The sequence below is a fragment of the Notamacropus eugenii genome, chromosome 5, assembly GCF_028372415.1.
Source record: "Notamacropus eugenii isolate mMacEug1 chromosome 5, mMacEug1.pri_v2, whole genome shotgun sequence".
NCBI lineage: Eukaryota > Metazoa > Chordata > Mammalia > Diprotodontia > Macropodidae > Notamacropus > Notamacropus eugenii.
Genome location: NC_092876.1, coordinates 87,426,137 through 87,451,040, shown reverse-complemented (window position 1 = coordinate 87,451,040; position 24,904 = coordinate 87,426,137). Strand labels below are relative to the sequence as shown.

At 37.2% G+C, this 24,904-nt stretch overlaps 1 protein-coding gene and 1 pseudogene across 1 annotated transcript; both read right to left on the bottom strand.

Moving 5' to 3' along the window:
• Positions 1–412: 412 nt before the first annotated feature.
• Positions 413–1,321, bottom strand: LOC140508636 (vomeronasal type-1 receptor 1-like). The gene has a single exon (XM_072616528.1). The coding sequence runs from the start codon at positions 1,319–1,321 to the stop codon at positions 413–415; it is 909 nt and encodes a 302-aa protein (XP_072472629.1).
• A 17,095-nt stretch (positions 1,322–18,416) lies between these two features.
• Positions 18,417–23,643, bottom strand: LOC140507525 (serine/threonine-protein kinase 17A pseudogene; annotated as a pseudogene).
• Positions 23,644–24,904: the final 1,261 nt, after the last annotated feature.

Sequence of the window (24,904 nt, the reverse complement as noted above, 5' to 3'; positions counted from 1 at the left end):
GATAACCAGGCAATTTGAGTTCAAATCTATAGTATAATTTGTTACTTCATATTAATGATTTCTTCAAGAGTACTCTCCCCTGAGAGACTAGAGGTCAACATTATTAACAACAACAATAATAACAAAAATTACAACAAAAATTATACCTATTATTTATAGTTCATTTTAAAGTTCACAGATCATTTTATAATTATTCCTGTGTTCTTCATAAATCCTGGAAGATAGGTATTATTATTATCATCTCTGTTTTACAAATGAGAAAAACTGAGGTGAAGTGAATTGCCTTGCTTCATATAGCAACTAAGTATCTGAGAGAGAATTTCAACTCCAATCTTTTTGATTGCAAGGTCCAGTGCTCCATCTGCTGCATCACCTAATTATATTTTTTCAGGATATTATTGGACTAGAAGCTTTATTCTATCCCACAGAGCCAAGTGTACTTGCAGATTTGAGAGTCATTGACAATTAGAACAAAGGGGCTACAAGCTGGAAAGCAGGCAGCTAGGAGAACATTGATGTGAACCAGCCAGGAAGTCAGCTTCCCAAACTGCATATACAATGTTAAAATAGAATTCAAGGAGTAAAAAGATACAAACATGCTGACCAACAGCAGTATGGTCCGAGTGGCTCTGGTCTCAGGGGAGCTACTTGGTATAAGACTATTGCCATAAATATACTTCAGTCTCTGGTGGTGTTGGTACAAGACAAAAACCATATACCCATTAGATCCCACCATAATTCCTACATATAAAACATCAGGAAGGGAGAATATGAATATATGTTTTGCAACATTAAATGAAATACCAATTGGAGCAGAACAATAAATTAAATTATTTCCTTCACTGTTGTTTTTCATTCTTGTTAGGCCTTTTACATTTAAAAGAATAATGTGATATGTCAGCAGATGAAAAGTCCAGCACAAGAAGCAAAATGGGACAATGCACTTTGGGATTCTGGCTTTGATTTCTGCCCACTTGGAGTTTCCAGAACTTAGGGTGATGGCTTGGTAGCCACTCAGGAGGCAAGTGGTGCTGAGAGACAGGCCTCGGGCCACTCGGTGAAAGTAAAACACAAGTTTACATCCTATATCATCCAGAAAATAGTTGAACCCAAAAGCAGCCATTGTCTGAGGGACCCCTTTGGAGAGAAGCACCAAGTCATTGGCAAAGGCCAAGTGGGCGAAAAGCAAGTCTATGGGTCTCAGCCTGGGACCAATGAAGAAGGTGATGGTGTAGATACCCAGGAGGAAGGTATTCCCCAGGGCCCCAAATCCAGTCTGAAATATAAAAAGGAGCCCCAATACCATGTCATCAGAAGTCATTTTCTTTTGGTTGATAGGAGGTAAATAGCTGTTAAAACAAATAGATCCTTCCTTGTTCAGAAATATAAGGGTTAGAAGGCATTTTCTGAGATGAAGGAGAAACTGCTCACTGTGTACATGTCACCATGAATCATTCATTCCATCTAAAAGAATGCAATGAGTATCTCTTTAAGTGATGCCTGATGGACCAGTGAGAGGATAGTATTGATTAGAAACTTACTGATGTCTTTTGTTTGCCCTTCATTTCCAGATGATTCTTCTTTGAAACACTTAAGCGTTAAATTAAATAATCCCTACAAGATGCTAGCACATACCTTAGTACTTCGAAGGAACCGGTATCTAGAAAGCATCTGTAATAGAGAGAATAATTAGTTACTGATGTGACATTATTAATTTTAACTATCTCACATATTAGGTTTCATGATCTTATATCTAATAAGATTCATGTATGCGTCTGAGCATAGTGACAGTCACTTTGTTCAGTAATATTACATTTTGTTATATATTTTTCTATAGGTGATGGAGACAAGAAGAAAGTTATTTACCTTCTCATCTATTTCTCTCCTCTCATGGCAAACTGGTTATTTTCACTATTACTTTTCATAATATAGATGATATATGGCATTGATAGATGTTACTTCTCAATTTGTGTGTGTTTTTTAATTATTACTTTTGAGATGGTTGACATTTTCCCTATTCACATTATTTTCCTTACTATTTTTTTCTGATTTATTAAAAAAAAAGTCTCTTTGGTAGTATGATTGATATGGCACAGGATGAGTAAGCTAATCTAGGCATAATTCTAATTTTTATTACATTCAATCTTCTTATCCACAATAATTAATGTTCCTTCATTTATTTGGTCTGCTTTCATTTCTTCTAAGTGTTTCATTGAAAGATTCCTGTTAGTCTTGAATGAATATTCATAGAAGAACTCTTAAATATTTTGGAATTTTGACCTGTGGAAGTTTTCTTGAATGAAATGTCTGTTCCTAGTTATTTCCTCATTCCCCTCCTGACTCTATTTTTGACTCTGCCAATATTATTCTGTTCCAACAACCTAGAAATATCTTCAGTACTTTGGACTTCCTCTTGCTTTAACATTGCTACTCCATGATACCCCTCAGTCTCCTTCTTAGGGCCTCACTTTTAGCAATGGATAAAGGTTGTTTATCATTTCCCCCCAGCCCATCCTGAGTTATGATTCAGAGTCTCCAGACATTAGCACTGTGGTTTTACACTGGTAGCTCTCCCAATCAATCTTATAAGTTCCCTTTTATATGTTGTTTTTCCCAATAAAATATAAATACCTTGAGAACATTGGCTTCCATTCTTTTTGCTTGCATTTGTGCCCCCAGAATTTAGGTTGTAGTAAACTCTTCAATATTTATTGTTTAATACTTCCAAGATTTAGTTCACAATATGCACAAATGCTAATGATTTATGTAAATTTATTTTGTATCCTGCAACTTATTCAAATTATAAGTGGCTTATATTTTTTTTACTTCTAGACAAGTGAAGGAAATAGTATCATTAATGACAATAATATTTAATAACCTCTTTGCCTGTGCTTATTCTTTCAATGTACAGCATTGAAATTATATTTGTTTCTCATTTAATTAATTAATTTTTAAATCATATTTCACTTTATAATTATGACTGGCTTTTTTTTAGCAGTCTGTTAAATAATAGAGGTGGTTGTAGTCATCATGCTTTACCCTTGACCTTATTGAAAAGATCTCTAACTTCTATCTATAATATACAATGTTTATTCTTGGATTTGGGTAATTACTATTAAGTATGCTGAAGTAAAGTCTATTTTTTCACTGCTTTTAAAATTTGCAAAATTTTATTTTATTTTCATATTTAAATATGCATGTATTAAATCTATAATATATTTTTAATTTGTTTTCTCAGATGCCTTTTTAACATCTGTATTTATGTTTATAATTGCCATTATTTGGAACCAATACTCCTGGTACAAACATAACCTCATCATATTACATAAACTCATACAGTATTGTAGCCTACATGTTAATTTGTATTACTTTTTTTGTGCCAATGTTCATTAGGGATTTTGTTCTCTAGTTCCTTTTCTCTGTTTTGACTCTCTTGTTTGGGTATCAACATGAATGAATGAATGAATGAATGAATGAATGAATGAATGAATGAATGTTGAAAACTATATTTACATGTAATGGAAAAAAAAACATATATTTACATGTAATGGAAAAAATAACATATTATTGAAAAAAAGGAAAAGAAAGAAAATAATGAGTGGGTTGAAGTAAATTGCTTTAAATACCCTCCCAGTTCAGCAAATTATCACATAGTTCTATGAATCAAAGGAAGAAAGGGAAAAAAGACAGTCATATTCAAGGCCTCCTGAGTACAGAATAATCTCACATAGACAGTGTACGCAATTCTAAACAGGGTAGGAGCTAAAGAAGCTCTGAATTTCCCTCAAAGCTCATCTCACAAGTTGTAAATCTTTCACAGCCAATTCAAATGGATGGAGACTGGGGAGTACAATCGCACAAGAAAAGAAGAGTTAAATGGGTTGTCTTGGGGATAAAGACCTGGGCCTTTGATGATCTTAAGATGAGTATTTTGGAATGGGCACCAAAATAAAGGAGAGCACAGAGCATACTGAGTAAATATATTTTTTGCAGAGCTTGAAAACTTGTGTTCAAAGATCTGAAGGCATCAGTCAAAATACATCTTAGGTGTACTTTCAGGACCCCAATTGATTAGGCAATGAATTCATTAATTATTTATAAAAATTGCTAAATTAATATAAATGGATGGTTTTATCTAAAGAAGGAATAAAAGAATATTTTTTGAAGTTTGATATATCCACTTGAGTGTGGACTAGCTAGAATATACCTTTTGAGTGAAATTAGTCTTGCAATGCAGAATGTGCCATGCAAGGGGTGGCTTTAATAAGCATGTATTCATTATGATTAAATTGTAAATTAGGAAGAAAGCACACACTAGGGGTGGTTGATATCCAAGAGAAATGATATTTAGTTTCTAAGATAATATAAGGTGGCTCTAAATAAATATTTTGGCAGGGCAGCCCAGGAAGTGTGGAGTGCAGCCAGATGTGGCAGGGACAGGAACCTGAACAGACTTCAGGAAGTCACCAGCAGCAGCAGTTCCCAGATTGCTGAACCCAAAAATGCCACAGAAATCTTCAAAGATCAATGGGAGAGCTCAGTCACCTAGGAGAGAGGAGCATGTTCTGGACAACAGCAGCAGCCACTGAAGCTGCAGCTTCAATTTTTGGAGCACTCAGCCTGGAGCCCCTGGGGGAATTGAGCTGCTGATCTGAATCTCAGCCCTGGGCTCAGCTCTGACAAAGAACTCAAAAGTTAGGTAACTGACTGGGAAAATGCCCCCAAAAGGGAAAAAAGAATAAGACAATAGAAAGTTACTTTCTTGGTGAGCAGTTATTTTCTTCCATCCTTTTGGATGAGGAGGAACAATTTAGGTCTTCAGAGGAAGACTGAAAAGTCAAGGCAAAATCTCCAAAATAAATATGCAATGGTTTCAGGGCATGGAAGAGCTCAAAAAAGATTTTGAAAATCAAGCAACAGAGGTGGAGGAAAAATTGGAAACAGAAATGAGAGCAATGCAAGAAAACCATGAAAAGCAAGCCAACAACTTGCTAAAGGAGACCCAAAAAAATGCTGAAGAAATCGACACATTAAAAAATAGACTAACTCAAATGGTAAAAGAGGCAAAAAAGCCAATGAGGAGAAGAATGCTTTCAAAAGCAGAATTAGCCAAATGGATAAAGGGGTTCAAAAACTCACTGAAGAAAATAATTCTTTAAAAATTAGAACAGAGCAGATGAAAGATAATGACTTTATGAGAAACCAAGAAATTATAAAACAAAACCAAAAGAATGAAAAAATAGAATATAATGTGAAGTACCTCATTGGAAAAACAATTCACCTGGAAAACAGATGCAAGAGAGACAATTTAAAAATTATGGGACTAGCTGAAAGCCATGATCAAAAAGAGAGCCTAGACATCTTCTTTCATGAAATTATCAGGAAAAACTGCCCAGATATTCTAGAACCAGAGGGTAAAATAAACATTGAAATAATCCAGTCATCACCTCCCGAAAGAGACCCAAAAAGAGAAACTCCTAAGAATATTGTGGCCAAATTTCAGAGTTCCAAGGTCAAGGAGAAAATATTGCAAGCAGCTAGAAAGAAACAATTCAAGTATTGTGGAAATACAATCAGAATAACACAAAATATAGCAGCTTGTACTTTAAGCGATCAAAGGGCTTGGAAAATGATATTCCAAAAGTCAAAAGAAGTAGTATTAAAACCAAGAATCACCTACCCAGCAAAACTGAGTACAATACTTCAGGGGAAAAAATGGTCATGCAATGATATAGAAGAATTTCAAGCATTCTTGATGAAAACACCAGAGCTGAAAAGAAAATTTGACTTTCAAACACAAGAATCAAGAGAAACATGAAAGGTAAACAGGAAAGAGAAATCATAAAGGACTTGTTAAAGTTGAACCGTTTACATTCCTATATGGAATGATAATAGTTGTAACTCTTGAGACTTTTTTCAGTATTTAGGTAGTTGGAGGCATTATACACACATACCCACACACACTCATATAGGAGATCTAAAAAATAAAATTAAGGGGTGAGGGAGGAATATATTGGGAAGAGAAAGAGAGAAATACAATATGGCAAATTATCACTCATAAAAGAGGCATAAAAAAGCTTATTTAATGGAGGAGAAAAAGGAGGAGGTGAGAGGGGAAAAAGTGAAGCTTAATTTCTTCACATTTGGCTAAAGGAGGGAATAACATACTCAATTTGGTATGAAAACAGGCATTTTTCAAAAGGAAGAAATCCAAATGTCCATATGGCCTAACTCCCATGTTCAAATTACTAGTAATCAGAGGAATGTAAAATAAGCATATTGGTAAAGATTATATAAAGGGATAATATCATTTCTTGAAGGAGTTATAGGGAAAGAGGTAGATTCATGTTGGTGAAGTTGTGTATTGGTCCAGCCATTCTGAAAAGTAATTTGGAATTTCACCCTAGAAGTCACTAAATTACATCTCCAAACTTCCTCTCTAGGTTTTGCAAATAGCTTTCCCAATGTGGAGATTCCTCTATCATGATTTTATAAAATTTTATAAAATTAAAGTTCCTTCACTCAGTATTAAACTCCATCTCTCATAGTCTTCTCTTTAATGCCTAATCTTTTAAGTAATATATTTTAAAAATTATTTCATGTTTGCAATATAATTTTATTACTTTCACAATTTTGAAACTGTGAAAGAAACTCTTTCACTTAATTATGGAGATTAAAGCTCCCAACCTGGAAGATCATTTCATGAGGAGATCTCCACATGGCCACTTTAGCCCAAATTAACTCAGTTTGAAAATTGCCCAATCCTCCCTTTCACTAAACATATTCCCCCACTATCCAACTTACAGTTTTGTTTAACTATCTTCCATTCATCTCTAAAGTCCTTGGGGACATGACTCATGGGGACATGAAAAGAGTCCTTGACTCTTTTCAATTGTATGTGCAGAACTTGCAACAGTGGATAGTAAATAGTAAACTTAATAAATGGTCTATTTATCTCAATTTCTTATGCTATTTAATCAGATATATCATAAATCTAAAAGATGAATGAAAGATAGACTGAAGTGAGGAGAGATCTGAAGCAGGTAGACCAACCAGCAGGTCATTGCAATTCTCCAGGCATTAGGTGATGAAAGAGTTTTCCAAAGTGGAGGCATTATTAAACAAGAAAAAAGAGTGAATGAAAGAGATGTCACAAAGGTAGACTCAACAGCCTTGACAACAAATAGAGTATCAGAAGTGAGACAAAGGGGACTGGAGGATGACAACTTGCTCCATTCCTGGATGACTGAGAAGATCTGGATACCTACAAGAAAAATAGGAAAATAAAAATGAGAAGCTATTGTTGTGTGGGAAATAATTAGTTCAATTTGGGATATGTTGCATTTAAGATGCCTGCAAGATATTCAGTTCAAAATGTTGAAAAATCAGGGTATATATTGCACTAGAGATCAGGATAGATGTAAGAAGTGGATAAGGAGATCTGGGAATCATTAAGATACAAATGACAGTTGATTCCATGGGAGATGAAATTACTAAGCAAAATGTTCTGTCCATCCTTTGCATTTTAGGAAGATGAAATGACCTCATGATGTTGGAGTCAATGTATAATGAATCTGACTGTGGCTGATCAGGTCAATATTAGGTCAGAAGGCTCTACCACAGGTCATACACAAATAGTTCATGAGAATATTTGGAATGCTAAAGTCTCTAGATTTGTGTATCTCACATTTTGGGGGAGTTACAGAGGTTCTGCTTTGCTCATAGATCCTGGCAGTCATATGCAAGCATCTGCCAGGTTAGATTACCAATACTAAAATTCTCTAGAGAGACCCCGAGGCTGTCCTTATATTGCTTATTATGGCCTCTCCATGAGTACTTGGCTTGGTTGAGTTCTCCTTCAAAGAGTCTCTTAGATAAATGTACATTTGGCATTAGGACTAAGTGGCCAGCCCATCAGAGTTGTGCTGTCCAAAGCACAGTTTGAATGCTTCGTAGCTCAGCTCAGTGTCCCCAACTGATAAATGGTCAAAGGATATGAATAGGTACTTTCCAGAGGAAGAAATTAAAGCTATCTACAGTCATTTGAAAAAATGCTCTAAATCACCATTGATTAGACAGATGCAAATCAAAACAACTCTGAGGTACCATATCAAACCTATCAGATTGGGTAACATGACAAAACAGGAAGATGATAAATGTTAGAGAGGATGTGAGAGAGTTGGAACACTAATTCGTTGTTCGTGGAGTTGTGAGCTGATCCAACCATTCTGGAGAGCAATTTGCAACTATGCCCAAAGAGCTACAAAAATGTGCATACCCTTTGACCCAGCAATATAGCTTCTAGGACTGTATCCCCAAGAGATCATAAAAATGGGAAAGAGTCCCACATGTACAAAAGGATTTATAGCAGCACTCTTTATGGTGGCCAAAAACTGGAAATCAAGGGGATGCCCATCAATTGGGGAATGGTTGAATAAATTATGGTACATGACTGTGATGGAATGCTATTGTGCAATAAGAAATGATGAACAGGAAGACTTCAGAGAGGCCTGAAAAGACTTATATGATCTGATGCTGAACAAAAGGAGCAGAACCAGGAGAACTTTGTACACAGCAACAACCACAGTTTGAGAGGATTTTTTCTGGTAGACTTAGAACTTCACTGAAATGCAAGGACTTAAAAAATTCCCCTTGGTGTTTTAAGGCAAAATGCCTTCCACATCCAGAGAAAGAACTATGAAATTCAATCACAGAATGTAGTAGAACATTTTCTTTTGTATTACATTTTGGTTTGTTATATGATTTCTCCCATTAATTTAAATTCTTCTATGCAACATGACTATGGTGAAAATGTGTTTAATAGGAATGTATGTATAGAATCTATATAAAATTATACGCCATCTTGGGGAGGGAGGAGCAGTGAGGGAAAAAAAATCTAAGTTATATGGTAGTGATTGTAGAACACTGAAAATAAATGAAAAAGCAAAAAATTAAGAATTTAAGAAATGAAAATAAAAGATACTTCAGTGTCCAATACCTTATCATGCCAGGTAATCTCCAGTCTCCTATTAAGACAATCCAAATGGAAGTAGTAAAATTTTTTTGGCATGGCACTAGTAGATTGTCCAACTTTCACTGACATACAAAAATGTAGTCAATAAAATGACTCTTCAAGTTGGTAGGCAGATTAATAATCCTTCTTTACCACATTTTCTTTTGGAGTTTTCCAAATGGTGAAGTAGGTCTGGAAACAGGTTTGTCAGCTTCATCACTTATGTGTATACCCCCGGGAAGTGTACTGCCAAGGTAAGTGGACTCATGCACAGCATTCAAAATTTCTCAATTTGCTGTAATCAAAGGTTGCATGAATGGATAGTGCAGTGTTCTCTTGTATCGAGCCTCTGTTTTCTTGGTGTTAATTGCTGGGACAAAATTAAAACACCTTGCAGGGAATCAACACATACTCTGTTGCATCTGATTCTAAGAGGCTGCAATGAGTGCACAGTCTTTTGCAGAAAAAAAAGTCTTGCACCAACACTGGCTCCATTTTTGTCTGAGATTTTGTCTTTACCATTAGTGCAGTAGACGACTTTATGCCATGTTCTTCCTTTTGGAAACTGTCTGATAACATTGCACAAAACATTGTTCTGAAAAGCATGAGAGCAAGCACAGACTCCTGCTCTACTCCACTGGTGTCTGAAAAGCATGAGAGCATTATTTTTTATCCAGAACCCATGCATGCATAATATAATTAAAGTGACATACAATACTGCTCAATGTCTCCAGGCAAGCACATTTTACCATGACCTTTCTTACTACTGATATTATGAAAAGCTTTGGTGAGGTTGACAAATATTCTGTTCAGACCTATGTTCTGTTCCTCGCATTTCTCCTAGAGTTATCAGGCAACAAATATCATGTCAGTTATTCCTAGGTTCTTTTGGAAGTCACACTGGCTCTCAGGTAGATGACCATCTTGTAGATAAAGAATCAGCTAATTAAGGAAGACTTGAGTAAGAATCTTGCCAGCAGTGATTAAAGAAAGAGCCCCCTGTGATTGTCACCAGATAACCTGCTACCTTTTTCTTTGTAGAGATGAAAAATGAAGGCATCCTTGAACTCCTGGGGGATAACCTCCTCTAAACTAGAACATTCCAGTCAGCTTCTGTATAGTGGACTTCATGCCTTGTAGAACTCTGCTGGAATGAAGTCAACACCATGTACTTCACCACTTGAGAGGAGATTAATTGTATTCAATACCTCTTACACAGTTGGGACTTCAGTTAGAGGGACTGACTTCACCCTGGCATATATGGTTCATGTCTTTATTATTGGTTGGTGATATTTTGTTGAAAATGTTCAGCCCATCTCTCCAGGATTATGATCTTATTACAGAACAAGGTACCTCTTGTAGGTGCCTATGTCAGCTCTGAGTAGGTGAGATGCACCAAAATTATTTGTCCCTTAAATACCTTTCAGGGCACGATAAAAGCATTTTGGATTGTTACTATTAGTATAAAATTGAATTTCATCAGCCTTTTTACTGAACCAAGAATCCTGCATCATTCTAAGCTTCATTTGCAATTTACTTTAGATGGAGTTAAACCCTTCCATCTTAGATATGGAAAAGCTATCCTACTGGTAAACCTCATCAAGTTTTCTTTCTTGGTTTAGTAGTTTCTTAATCTCCACATCATTTTTATTGAACCAGTCCAGATGTTTGTGAATATTCTTGTCCAGATGAACAAATGTGGTGCTATATGTTAAATCTCTGAAAACTTTTTTGCTCCAGCATTGTTGACTCTGTGTTGATTCAGCTTTCCTTCCAGGTAAACAAAAAACTACTCATGGAGAATTATTCACATCCATTGATACTGAGGTTCATGATAGTCATCTTACCTTGGGACTGCTGCTATTGTTGAATGAAATTGTTTAGCTTGGAGAAAATGTCTATGATCATTCCAGAATTCTGGGCCACATATGTCTACATTCATGACCTTCTGTAAATAGAAAGGTAAATAGACGACTATTTTGTTGATGAAAAGCTCATGAGACCTATAAGTCTTCAGCAGTAAGTGACCACTGTTGTTACCATTTCTGACTCCATCCTACCCAAAGACTTCCTACATAAAACTTTTCTTTGACATTTTCACAGTTTCTCAAGATGGAAGCATGCACACTTGGCACTTACCTGGAAATGAAAATTTCATTGTCATTAATCTGCCATTCCTTCCTTTGAGGAGGCATACAAGCTTGCTGACTGGATTAAACTTGATTGTGAAACTCACACAAACAGCACTTCTCATAGCAGTGGCTGCTCCTAAAATATATGTTTCCAGCTCCAACTTTGGTAAAATAGCCTTCAACAAGGTTTCTTCACTCAAGGTTGCAATATGGATGGGGCAGCTGCTGAGTTGTCTCACATCAAGAGGTTTTCTTTCAGTTCTCTTGGTTTTAATTTTGTCCATGTACTAATGATGAGTGGAAAATTTTCACAAAAGTTTGTGTACATTTTTCTGAGTTTCAACCAAAATCTTATGTGGTAAGCAGACCATAAAGAATGACAAAAAGAAAAAAAGAATGGAAGAGAGAAAAAAAGAAAGTAAAAAGAAGACAGCTAGGAAGGAAGAAAACGAAAGAAAGACTCAATGGAAGAAGATACTAAAAGATGAAAGAAGAGAAAAGAAAGAACTTACAAAGAAAGTAATAAAGAAAGAATGAAGGAAGGAATGGAAAAATTGTTAGGGAGGAAAGAAAGAAAGAAGGGAAGGATAGAAAAAAGAAGGGTCTTAAGGAAGGAGTGAATGAAGGAAAAATTTTAAAAAGCTAGGAAGAAAAGAAAAAAAAAACAAGAAAGAATGATGTAAGAAATAAGGAAGGAAAAAAGAAGAGCCATCACAAGGAAGGAAGAAAGAAAGAAAAAGAGAGGAAAGAAAAAAGAAATTAAGGATGGAAGAAACAAGAGAAGAAAAAAGAAATAAAAAAGAGGAAAGAAGGTAGGGAAGGAGGTTCAATCAGAAGCAAAGCAAAGCATGTTAGTTATGCCCAGGCACACAAGGCATTATGGTAGGTTGTATCAGTAAGCACTCCAATAAGCACCCTAATATGCACCCGCACAATGTGTGGGGGACTGCTATCACAAATTCTTAGATCTGCATTCGTAAAAGGAAAGGCAACTTTGGAGTGGTTAACAATCATTTTAATCAAGCACATGTATCATTCCTTTAGCCAAGTACGTATATCATTCAGTGAGTTCCGGGGGGTCAGCACCCCGATTTTCAAAGAAAATAGAGAAATCACAAGATAAACAGACATGGCTTCCTCTGCCTGAATTCAACAATCAGACTCCAGTTGTCTGACCATAGTTACCAGAGAGAGAAACATGATATCTGGGTTCTCAAAGCTGGGGGCTCCTTAGTGGCTTCCCAGAGTTCTCTTCTGTCCAAACAAGCATTTCCATTCATTAAGTTTCAAAGTAATCAAGAAACATGACTTCCTCTGCCTGATCATAATTCAACAGACAGGTACAGCTGTCTGACCATCATTACCAGAGTAGGAAGCACAACATCTGGATTCTCAAAGCTGTGGGGCTCCTTAGTTGCTTCCCAGAGTCCTCATATGGCACTCAAACTTTCCTGTCAAAATCTAAGCCCCAAAGTAAAATGTTACCCTGAGTATTCATACCTTTTTTATAGCCAGAGGGCATCCCAACCCTGAGAACCAGTGCCTCATTAACAAAAGACTTGACTTTTCCCACAAATCTTCCTTAATCAAACTCCCCTTATTGGGCAGGCCCACTAATGGATGGGAAAGATCTTTAACCACATTAAAATAATTAACAATACAAATATATATACTATTTCTAGTTAAAGAAACTCTTGTTTCTGTACTTTACTCCTTGTAAAGACTTTTGATAGATAAGGGCAAGATTCAATAAGAGCCACCTGATTATGCTAAAACAAAAACAGTGGAAGACCCTATTTTGAATGCCAACACATAGGTAAAGGTCAGAGTATAACAAAAGTATCTTTCTTGTAATTGGCCAATACAGGTTTTAGGAATCTTACATGTGATGAGGGCTCAAAATGATTCACAATAGGAAAAAGACAAAAGGTAATTGAAGGTGAAATAACCAAGTTGTAGCTATGGTCTAAGCTGGAGATTGACATCTTGAGTCTATCTTGAGCGAGCCATAGCTAGAAACATAGTGACTTGAGCAATAAGTAGGAAGTGTTCAACTCCTCAGAATCTTTGCACTGTTTTATTTTTACCCTAATTTGCAAACAAAAGCAGGAAAGAAAAAATAAGATGCATTGTATTATTGTGGGTAAAAAGAGAATAAAATTTTATTTGGAACATGACATCGTGAGTAGTGCAAAGATATTGTTTCTTCATTTTTTTATGGCATATGTTACATTACCTATTTTTATTTTTTTACATTTTTTCCTTTTATTAATTTATTTTAACTTAAATACTAAAACTTAAATGTGGAATAAGAGAAAAAAAAATGAAAGCATTGCCATGTATGTAGCAGAATGTTAGAGAGGAATCAAAATACACAACAAAAAATTTCCTTTCCAAGAAAGCCTATATAATAAATACTAGTCATTGTGCTCTTAGCTGTCCATCATTTCCTTGCTTCCTTATAAGTTTTCTTTGGTTTTCTGCTGTGCAGTTTTCTCCCTTCCTCTCCTCTTCCAAGAATGCTACAATAAAGTAGAAGATACACACACAACCACACATCCAAACACACACATATAAATATACACAGAAACCTCTATGCATAGATACATATATATGCATAAATACATTAATACATATGCATACATATATACACTTACATACACAAAGATATACCTAGATATTGATAATCATATTTACATACAGACATGTACATTCAGATGCATTTATGTAAGAATAAACTATACTTGTTGGTCCTCTGTTTTTCTGCGGGTCGATAACGTTGTCCTTCATAGGTCTTAGACTTTTTCTAAGTCTACCAATTCATTGTTTCCTATATCACAGCAACATTTCTTCGTTATACAATCTAGTTATTTAAAATAATCTAAAACAGCATGGATTATATGGCTGACATATATAGTGTAGTTTCAATACTTTTCTCCTTTCATTAAATTTATTTTAGATTTAACTTTGTCTAAGGTCATGATCACTATCCCTGATTTTTTCCTTAATAAATTCTACCACTCATCTTTATTTTATCTGTTTGTATCTCTTATTTCCTAAATGGCCTGACTCTTCTTTTGTTCTACCTGCCTCCTTGCTCTCCTATTACATAATCTACCCCACAAACTAAAAATCCCTCCCTAATCCTTTCTCCCTATGATATGCCCATGATTTACTTTAAGGGGCTTTGGAATCTTAAAGAAATTATCCACCATTCCTGTGGGAGTCAGGGTAAATGGCTGAGTTTTACCTTTGACTTTCTATAAATCTGACTATAAGTAGGATTTTATCTAGTCTTTATCAGTAGATTGAATTCTAATAAGAACATGCAGTGGATAAAGTACCAGACTTGGAGTCACTGAGATTTCATCTGAATCCTGCTTCAGATACTTCTTCACTTTGTGAACCTTAGCAAGACACTTAAATTCTCTCTGTTTCTTCACATGATAATGGAGATAAGAGGACAATCTACCCCATTCCTCTTCTATGGGAATCAACTGAGGTAGCAAAAGGAAAGTGTTTTGCAAAAACTTTAAGTGCTAGACATAGATAAACTATTATTGATATCATTAAAATAACTAATATTTTGAATAGTAAAATTTAAGGCATTTGAAATTCCACATCATACTCATTAGATGTGTAAAGATCAGAAAAAGAAGAATGACAAATATAGGAGGAGCTGTAGAAAAGGCGCACAAGAATACACTGTTCTTGGAGCTGGAAATCTGTGCAACCAACCTAAAGATCAGCTTAGACCTGACCCTAGAGATTCACTCAATTCTGCATACACGTTGACCTAGCAATAATACTCTAAGGCCTATATACCCAAAGGGAGCAAAGAATGATGGAAAGAATTCTATGTACACAAATGTTTATGGTTTTTCTTATTCATAGTGGCACAGTCCCCCGTTCAGAAAGAAGAGAGGAAATAAAAAGCATACTAGCACATCAAAGAGACAGAAGACTCAGTGAGCCCAGGGTAGAGATAGAAGAGAGACAGAGATTTTAAAATGGTAGGGGGTACACTCAGAGAAAGAATAAAATTTCCATTAATGCCAATAAAAAGAGGAAGAAGAGTCATGTGTCCCTGAGATATCAGGAACAAAATTCAGATCTCTTTTCACTCCACACTTACTTCTTTCTCAACTAAAAGGAGTCTTCAATTAGGTTGATGATCTGAGGGAATTCATAGCCCTTTCATAGCCCTGCACCTGAGGTTTGTATATAAAAATGCACTTACCATGCTGGTCTTAGTTGCTAATAGAGGACAGATCTGTAACACCCAGTAAGACAACAAGGAAACAGGATATGTGTGTTTCCATCCATATATGTGCTACTCATGAACTAGCTTGAATGTATATAAAGAGACAGAAGAGCAGGGAGCTATTTGTAGGTGTGCCAGGTTTTCTGATCTTCCCTTCCCCCAGCTGTAATTACCATGTCACCTGTCAGAGACAAGACAGTCTGACAGGGTAGTCAGGGTTGTCTCAGATAAAGTTAACTTTTGTCTCAGGTGGAAATCATCATAAGGAATTACTGTCAGTTCAAGAGCATTCCCCTCAGACTGACTAACAGGTACTGAGAGGCTCCAGTCACTGACTCAGCTGGGAGAGAAACTTTTCTGAGCTGTTGCAGATGTAAGATTCAGGTGGGACCAAAGTCCCAGGGAGAGTCAAAGAACATTTAAAGTCCAAGTGTGAAAGCCTCTGAGCCAATGTCCACATCTTGGCTTTGCCTCTGAGCAATGGAGGTAGGGTCTTGGGGGCAGCAAATGCATTCCCATTCATTCACTTACAAGTGTCTGCACTTCTGCCTCTGATGTTGCATTCTTCCTTGCTTCAGAATTACTGAGAACTTTTGGAATGATCTTAGATTTCCTTCCTTGGAAAAGAGATTTTCTGTTGTCAGGACAAATTTTCATGTTTCATAGGCTTTAAAAGGCTATTAAAAACACTCAATAATAGAGATTGTACTCTCCTTTCTGAGAAAACTAGTCCATTTCCACGAGAAATAGCAAACGTAATGTGGTGAAAAGAGCCCTGGTCAGTGTCCTGGATTCGATCATGCATTCTGGAAGTTCGTAGCTGTGAGCAATGAATAGGTGGGTGACTTGAACCTTCTTAATCTCAATTTTCTCACATATAAAATTGAGAAAACATTCTGCGTAAGAGTTATATCATGAGGCTTTCATATGGAAAGGACTCCAATAAGTCCAGTGCACTTTGAATATAGATTGGAGACATTATTCAAGGTGTTTCTGGTATTTTGAAGCCTTCTGTGCAGCTGAACCCATCCCTCTCACCCCTTGAAATTCCATACAGTGGCTATTTCTTTTTTTTTTTTTAACTTACAAACCAGTAAACTTTAATAACTTCATACAAATTATGAATGCCTAAAAACCCAGACTTTAAGGCACAAAATATTAGCCAAATAGAGAACATTTCAAATGGCAATGCAGTTATTTTGTAGTCAATTTAAAAGAAAGTTGGTCTTGTAGCAAATTCACTAAATGCAATCAATGTTTATTTAATAACAGAAACAGACATGGAATGGGAAGATCTGAAGCCCTGCTGTGTATCTGATACTACTGAGGTATGGTCACTTCAAACATCTGAGAAATTCATGATTTGCATAGAAGCATTATTAAAGAGTGAGTTTGTAATGGAGATATTTTAAAGACCTGGACTCAACAGGTGCCTCTGTTGGTGAGAAGCTTGTTGCTAACAAACACCTGGCTCTCCCACTGGGGGCTTTCCTACTTGAGGTGTCCCCAGCTCCCACTTTCTTCCTTCTGTGGGATTTACTGGGTCACAGGTTACAACCAAGGAAGTTGCGTTTTGATCGAACCCAAGACAACCAACTCACTCAGTCAACAGTGAGAGAATCTGTCAAACCAGCTGTTGACACTGGTCAATTCAGTCAAATTACACTGGAAACAAATTCTAAGAAGCCTAACTGACAAATGAACAAATTTTAAAAATAAATTAAACTGGAAAGAAAACACTGGGAAGATTCCATAAATACTGAGGTTGTACACAGTGAGAATGGTCCTAACTTTCAGGGTCGCAGAGTCTCTAGAGGCTCCAAAAACAGCTGAAAGCAGGGGATTCTCCCAGAAGGTCCTTCTTCTCTAGCATTTCTAATGCACGGTGGAAACTGACAACCAGATCTTAACAAATATACGTTCGTCTGTAATCAATTTAAATAACTGGGATCATCTGAAAAACACAAAGTCCTTACAGAGTAAGCCACCTCCCCAACACCACCACATGCAGTGGGAAAGGCTCTAGAGACAAAGCAAATCAGGGTTCCAGAATCATTGGGATGTTCTTAGCTTCTGTCCAGAAATGGCAGGGTCTGAGATACCTGGGGAAGCCACACCTTCTCTTTTTCACCTTTCTCAGAAAACAACAGGGTCTTCTCACTGACCACCACCCCATAATGATCACACTGACCCCTGTGCCAAGGGATATCTCCTAAACCTCTACTGGCAGCTTTAGGCAAAGGATTTGGTTTGGTTTGTCTGGGGTGAGGGGAAGTAAGGACAGAAACATGATGGAACGGAGGGGCAGGATCAGATTCACCTCATGAGACTGACAGCATCAATCCTGTCTAAACCCACAAAGTGGAACCAGCACTCAACCTGGCAGCAGTCGAGGGGGAAAGACCTAAGCAGGTTTCTTATTGACGATGCACATTCAGAAGGATCCCAGGAAAGAGTCTGACTGGAGGAAAACAAACTAGGAGAAGTCCCAATGCCGCGCCCCCCAAGAAAAACCCCAAGCTTTTAGACCAGACTAGCTGCCGCCCTAACTCTTCAATGTAAGATCTTCTGCCTTTAAATTAAGATCCTAAAAAAGTCTAAACTGAAATGGACTCCCTCAAGCCAAAAGCAAAGCCTCACGTGCACGTACTTCTCCAGGGGTAATTGGCACTTGACGTTTCTCTAGAAAAGTAACACTTCCCTATAAAGAGTCTTTGTGAGAAAGAGAGCAGGACCAAGTGTATTAAAAACAAAAGTGCAAACACCAGCCCCCTCCGTATAAAATTAGTGACCATTTTTGTGACCACCTTTGTTTGCTAAGCTCGATTCAATCGCCAATTCAGTAAAAACTGAGTTTGGCACTACCACCCAGTCTTCACTCGACTACAGTCTGAGCCTAGGAGAACCCCTCCTGGGGACACCAGACACCTGGGTCCAGGTCTATAAGTAACACAGGTGTTTTTGAAAGAAGCCTCAGCAAGGCCAAGCCCGAAAGCTCAGACTCTGCTCAGTAGATGAACTCCCCATGCATTTCCTGAAGCAGGGTCGGCTTCTCAAATTTGAAGTGCTTGGAAATGCCCTTGGTCTCCCTCTGCTCCTTCTCGAACTGGCGGCATGGTCCCAGCGTATAGGAAGCCATCACAATCAACTCCTCCGTTTCTGGGTTCTCCTCCTCAGCTGGTGGTTCAGGGGGTTCAGGCACAGAAAATTCCTCATTCTGGGGGCCACTGGGCTCTTCCATTAAAATCTCCACCCGCAAAGGAGGCTCTGGGGTTCTGCCTTGGGCTAACCAGGGATGTCTCAGACATTCCTCGGTTGTGGCCCGATCCTCAGACTTCTTAACCAAAAGCGCTCTGATGAAGTCTACGGTGAATGCGGACACGGCATCAAACTCCAACTCACAATAACTGATATTCATCTGGGAGATATTCAAGAACGTTTCTCGTGTATCGTCTCCTAGGAGGGAAGATATTCACGTAAGCATGAGGTAAGCCAAGACTCCCATGCTCCACATGTCCCTTCTGGGCACACATATTCTGGTGCTCCCGTAATTTCTCTGAGCTCCTCATTGCTCTCCACCATTCTTGAGAGACCAGAATCAACGATCTTGATATCATCCAATGGGCATTCACTTATCAGGAGGATATTCTGGGGCTTCAGCTCAAGATGAACCACGTTGTGGGAGTGTAAAAAGGAGACTCCTAAAATCTGCTCATGAGTCTGACCATCTTTCTCTTTCAAGGCTTCTTCTCTCTCAGCTACACAGTGGTCAAAAAATCTCACCTCCAGCAGCATATTCCAGCACTAAGATCATTTCTGATGAGGTTTCATAGACTTCATGTAAATTAATGACCTGATGGGTGTCCTGGGTCAGTTCAAGGACTGCAATCTCATGAATTATCTCCATCCGGCATTCTTGGCCTTTTCTTCTTTTTCTCATGAATTTTGCTGCAAATTCTTTTCCAGAATCTTTCTTGACACATTTCTTTACCACTGCAAATTTGCCTCTACCCAGTTCGCGGCCCGGGCTCAAACCGTAGCTCTCCTGGAAGGGCACCCAGGGCACCGGTGTGCGGTTGTCCCTCAGCAGGCCCCGCCTCTGGCCCCGCGCCCGCTCAGGTGGGGTCCCGGCCGCCACCACCGCCTCCTGGGCGGGGGGGGGACATCATGGCCCCCACCTGGCCCCGGCTCCCGCAGCCTCTCCGCGCACCCCCAGCCCCACTCCTGCTCCTGCTCTCGCAGGACTCCCTGCTACCGCCTCTCTGAGCCTACATTGAGTGGCTATTTCTTGGTAACACCAATACAAGTTTAAAAAAAATAGAACCTTTTTAATACGTTAGAACACATTGACCATACGGGAATTAGGCTATCAAGAAACAAAAAAGGTTTTTAAAAATTCTATCATAAGGCATATTTGTTAAAGCTCTAAAATAGAGAAAGCAGAGAGTAGTTGGGAGATGGCTGTTCTGGAGGTCAGTTTGAGCTATGCTCAAGGCTTGCCTCTGACGCAAAAGGGCCATTAACAGCTGGAAGTGGTAGGTAGATTTCCATGGAGATAGTGGCTCATGGTACAGGCAACAAACCCTATAGACAAGGAACAAAAGAATATATATAGAAATCAAGGCTTTGGGAAGTCACTGAACTGTGAACACAATATTTAAATAAGGAATTAACGAAGGAGAAACATGGAGCCCTGTATCTTTCTCTCTTTTCTGTCCCTATAATTAACATGGATTGAAAGTAACAACAGACAGGAACAAATCAAGAAAGAGATAGACAGAAATAGAGATGGATGGATGGATAGATAGGTAGACAGACAGATAGATAAACATGTATATATTTATATACAAGAAAAAGACTTCATAACATTAAAAAAAACCCTTATGCTAAGACTTTTAAAGCATAGTAATAAATGTACCATTCCTTAATGTGACAAATATTATTCATTAAAAGAAAAAAATCATTATCTTTAGTAGAGAAATTTCAGGAACTTTTCTTTGTTCTTTTTTGCTAATAAAAATTGGTTAAATCAAAGATGTTCCTTTGTCTGATATTATTTAACATAGTTCCTAAAATAGTAGCTATAAAGGTAAGATTTTAAGAAAAAGAAATTATGAAGATAAACATAAACAAAGATATGAAACAAATGTTATAATTTAAAAATTTTTATAATTATTTATTTGCAGATTTATGCATTGAAATAATATATTCTGGAAAAAAAAATTCTGTTAAGCAACATGATACAAAATAAACCCTGAAAAATAATCTGAATTTCTATATTATGAAAAAAATTGACCAAAGAATTTGGTCATATAGCATAAGAATTCAATCAAAATAATCAGAGATTATATAAAATGTCAGGAAGTTCAGTTACAAAAATTAAGCACTTGAATTATATGAATAAACTTGAAAACACTTTTTACAGAAATAATGACCAATATACAAATATGTATTTGGTGAAATGGTAATTCTTCATTGATGACCTGTGATTATGCAGAAATGTGAGTATAAAAATCTATTTATAAATTCTCTGCCTTCACATTGAACCAAAAGGTTACTTTAAAATGTAGAGAAAAACAAAATCTCAGAGTAAATAATAGGAGAAACTGGAAAACGGAAGTGGCCAATCTCTATTAATAATGTGGCAAATTAATCAACAAAATACTGGTTCTCTTAAAATGCAGAAAAGGAGATCAGTGGAACACATAAAGAACACTGTGTTTAAAAAGAATCTACCTTAGTGTCATAGTTTCATCCAATCAAAGAGTCCAACTACTGGGATAAGAATACCATATTAAAAAAAAATCTAGCTATGGGAAGTCAGCTATTGTGCTGAGTCAGTCTGAGGGACTTTGTTTTAAAAAAACTTGAAGCTTCCTAAGATGGTAGGGCATGGTCACGAAGTCCATCTCCTCATTTGAAACATGTGTTAATCAAAATACTTAGGAAGGAATTGAGTGGCACTCATCCCATCACTTCATGATTATGTGATCCAATCAAAATTCTTGTGTCATTGTACGGAAGATGCTTGTTGTTGTTGAGCCCAATATAGTTCATGACCAGGTGAACTATCCATGGGATTTAGTAACACACAAACAGTAAAGTAGTTAGAATTTTCCTTCTCCAGTGGATTTAGGCAAAGAGATTAAGTGACTTGCCCAGGATCTCAGGCTAGGAAGTGTCTGAGGATGGATTTGAACTCAGGTAAGTCTTCCTGACTCCAAGTCCAGTTCTCTATCCACTGAGTTATCTAGATGCCTCCGTCAGATGCTTACTTTTGCCTATAAAAAGCCAAGCAAAACTCAAATTGAGGCTTGAACTCCCAACACTTTTCTGCCTTGGTGTGTCAAATAAAAACATTTTAGTTTGCTGAGTTTGCCTCTTTAATCAGGGCAAAGTTCCAAAGAAAAATTTCTTTTAACAAAAGAAGAACAAAAAAGAAAGTCAGTATGGATACTTTGGAAGGACCCTTTTAAACTTATGTGGTTATGCATGTGTGTGTTTCTGTGTGTGTGTGTATATGTGTGCATGTGAAAGAGATATGAAGAAGAAGAAGAAGAAGAAGAAGAAGAAGAAAAAGAAGAAGAAGAAGAGAGAGATAGAAAGACAGAAAGATTAAAGAAAGAGAAATAGAGAGATAAAGAGAGATAAGTAACATACTTTAACATCAGGCCTTTGTCCCACCCTGCATCCAGGTGGACTCTCCTGGTGGCCAGCCACCCATGAAGTGTTCAGAGAATTAAACTGCCCAGTCTTAGGAAGGATAAGGAGAATAACTCCTGAACCTAAAATTTCATTTTTTGTTATTTTATGTGGATAAATGGAGGCCACTTGTGTAAGAATGGGCAGGTTAGTATGGGTACATACCACACATTAAGCTTTTCAGGAACAGAAAGGATAAAGTGGTGCTTGTACCAATATGGACTCAGTAGAGTAAGCCACCTACTCCTTGAGGCAAGCTCTTAAAAGCTGAATGTTCAACCCACATTCCCAAGACTCCAGGACCAGAGCCCAGTTGGGGTAATTGTGGTAACATATTTTGCCAGATAAATATACAAACTTTGATTATTGTCAGTTGCTCATACTAAAGACCAGACCTGAAGAATTAGAACCTGGGAAAAATGCATTATGCTGCAGTTGGATAGCACTTTTTTTTTTTAATTTTAATTTTATTTGTTTTCGGTGTTCCACAATCACTTCCATAAATCTTAGATTTTCCCCCTGCTTACTCCCCTTCCCCCCTACCTCCCCACTCCCTCCCTGAGATGGCATACAGTTTTATATAGGTTCTACACATACATTCCTATTAAATACATTTTCACCTTAGTCATGTTGCATAGAAGAAATACAATGAATGGGAGAAATGGGAGTACATCATCATTGAAAGGTAAAATTAGTGTAATTGTGTAAGGAAGCTGGTAAAACAGGAAAGGGAAAGGATATGAAAGACTTTAAAGTCAAGTAGATGACTTTGTATCCAACGTGGGAGAGCCAGTAGAGTTTGCTGACCTAAGACATGGGCATTAGGAAGATCATTCCGACCACTGAATGTAAGATGGATTGAAATGAGGAGAAATTTGAAAAAGGGAGACCAACAAGCAGGCTATAGCAATTTTTCCAGGTGTGATGTGATGAAGGTCTATTCTAATATGGTGGCAATGTTAGACAAGAAAAGGTTATGAAAGTAGACTCCTCAGCCTTGACAACAAATATAATATCGGAGGTGAGAGAAGGCATACTAGAAGATTACACCTTGTTCCAGACTTAAGTGACTGAGACAATGATGGTACCCACAAGTATGATGGGAAAATAAATATGAATGGGAATAAATGTGATGGGAAAATAAAGATGAAAAGTTATTGTTGTGTGGGAGATAACGAGTTCAGTTCAGGATAAGTTAAGTTAAACATGCTTACAAGATACCCCATTCAAAATGCCCAAAAGTCACTGAATATATTAGACTAGAATTCAGGATAGATATAAGGATTAGATAAGGAAATCTGGGAATCATAAACATAGGAAAGACAGTTGAATCCATGAGAGATGAGATTACCAAGCAAAATGTTCTTGTTCATCCTTTGTATTATAAATTCCAGGTGCACAACAGAGATCTGCACAGAATATTTGTCAGCTTGGCCAAAGCTGTTGATACTATCAGTAGGGAAGTCTTGTAGAAAATCATGATGCAATTTGGTTGCCTGGCGACATTCATCAGTATTGAATGCCACGTTCATGATGTTATGAATGCATGGAATCTAAAGGATAGTGCCCTCATGCTTTTCAGTCACTAGTGGAGTAAAGCTGGGCTATGTGCTTGAAAGGAAGGGGAAAAGAAAGAACTCAGGAAGAAAGAGACAAACATGAAACAGAGATAAAAAGAGGAAGGGAGAAAGCAAATAAAGAGGGAAAGTGGCCAAAAGAGAAGAGAAGAGAGAGAGAGAAAGAGAGAGAGAGAGAGAGAGAGAGAGAGAGAGAGAGACAGAGAGACAGACAGACAGACAGAGACAGAGACAGACAGAGACAGAGAGAAAGACAGAGAGACAGAGATACAGAGAGACAGAGAGACAGAGAGACAGAGAGAGAGAGACAGAGAGAGAGAATAAAAGATTTTTAAAAATTTTTTATTAAGTATGGTCAAATGCATTTCTATCATCAAAAAACAAGTATATCTTTCCCTTCAAAAAGAAATAAATGTTCTTAGTGGACTATTTATGCATTAAACAGCTCATCATGGAAAATATAATAGTCTTTATTCTTTAACATACAAGCAATGGAGTAGAGTAGGTCAGTGGAAAAGTAAACAAATAAAAACGATTTTAAAGAAACCAGACCTTTCTCTTTATTTTGGAAAATAGAAGGACATGATTCAAAAGAGATGTTTAGAAAGACAAATAAAAATGTGATGTGAATTAAGAGTTACATATTGTTTTTCTGTAAGAGATCATCGAAATCTTTGAAGTAAAATTAATCAGTCACTGAGTTTAGTTCTTGCTAGTGGCCAGGTGATATTCCAGGACCTGGAGTTACAAAAACAACAAAAAAAAGAAAGAGTCCCCTGTCTTCAATAAGCCTATATTCAAAAGGTGGAGGTACCAATACATATATAGATCTTCATAAAATGGTTATAACATGCAGAATGTTTCCCTCTTATCCCAGTGGCTAAGAGAACATCATTGGAGTACAGTTAAAATTTGGATTCCCCATACAGGCCACCAAAATGACAAGATTTAAAGTTGGTAGAGCAGATTCAAATGTAGAAGAATTCACTTAGGCATTTTCTCCTAAACAAGGGGAGTTTATTGATGAAAAAGGATCAGGCTAGCCTTGGAAGAAGTATTAGCAACTTACAGATGGAGAGGGGCTTGATTTTATAAGGACAGGATAAGGGAGACAAGAGACCCAGGATCAGGCAGGGGAAATAAAGAATTATATAGTCCAGGATAAGAAAGAAGCTTTATGGTATTCCCAGATAAGAGACTTTAGGATACCCTCAAG

Excerpts from the sequence above, each read along its gene's own strand:
- LOC140508636 (XM_072616528.1), bottom strand. The coding sequence starts at position 1,321 with ATGACTTCTGATGACATGGTATTGGGGCTCCTTTTTATATTTCAGACT.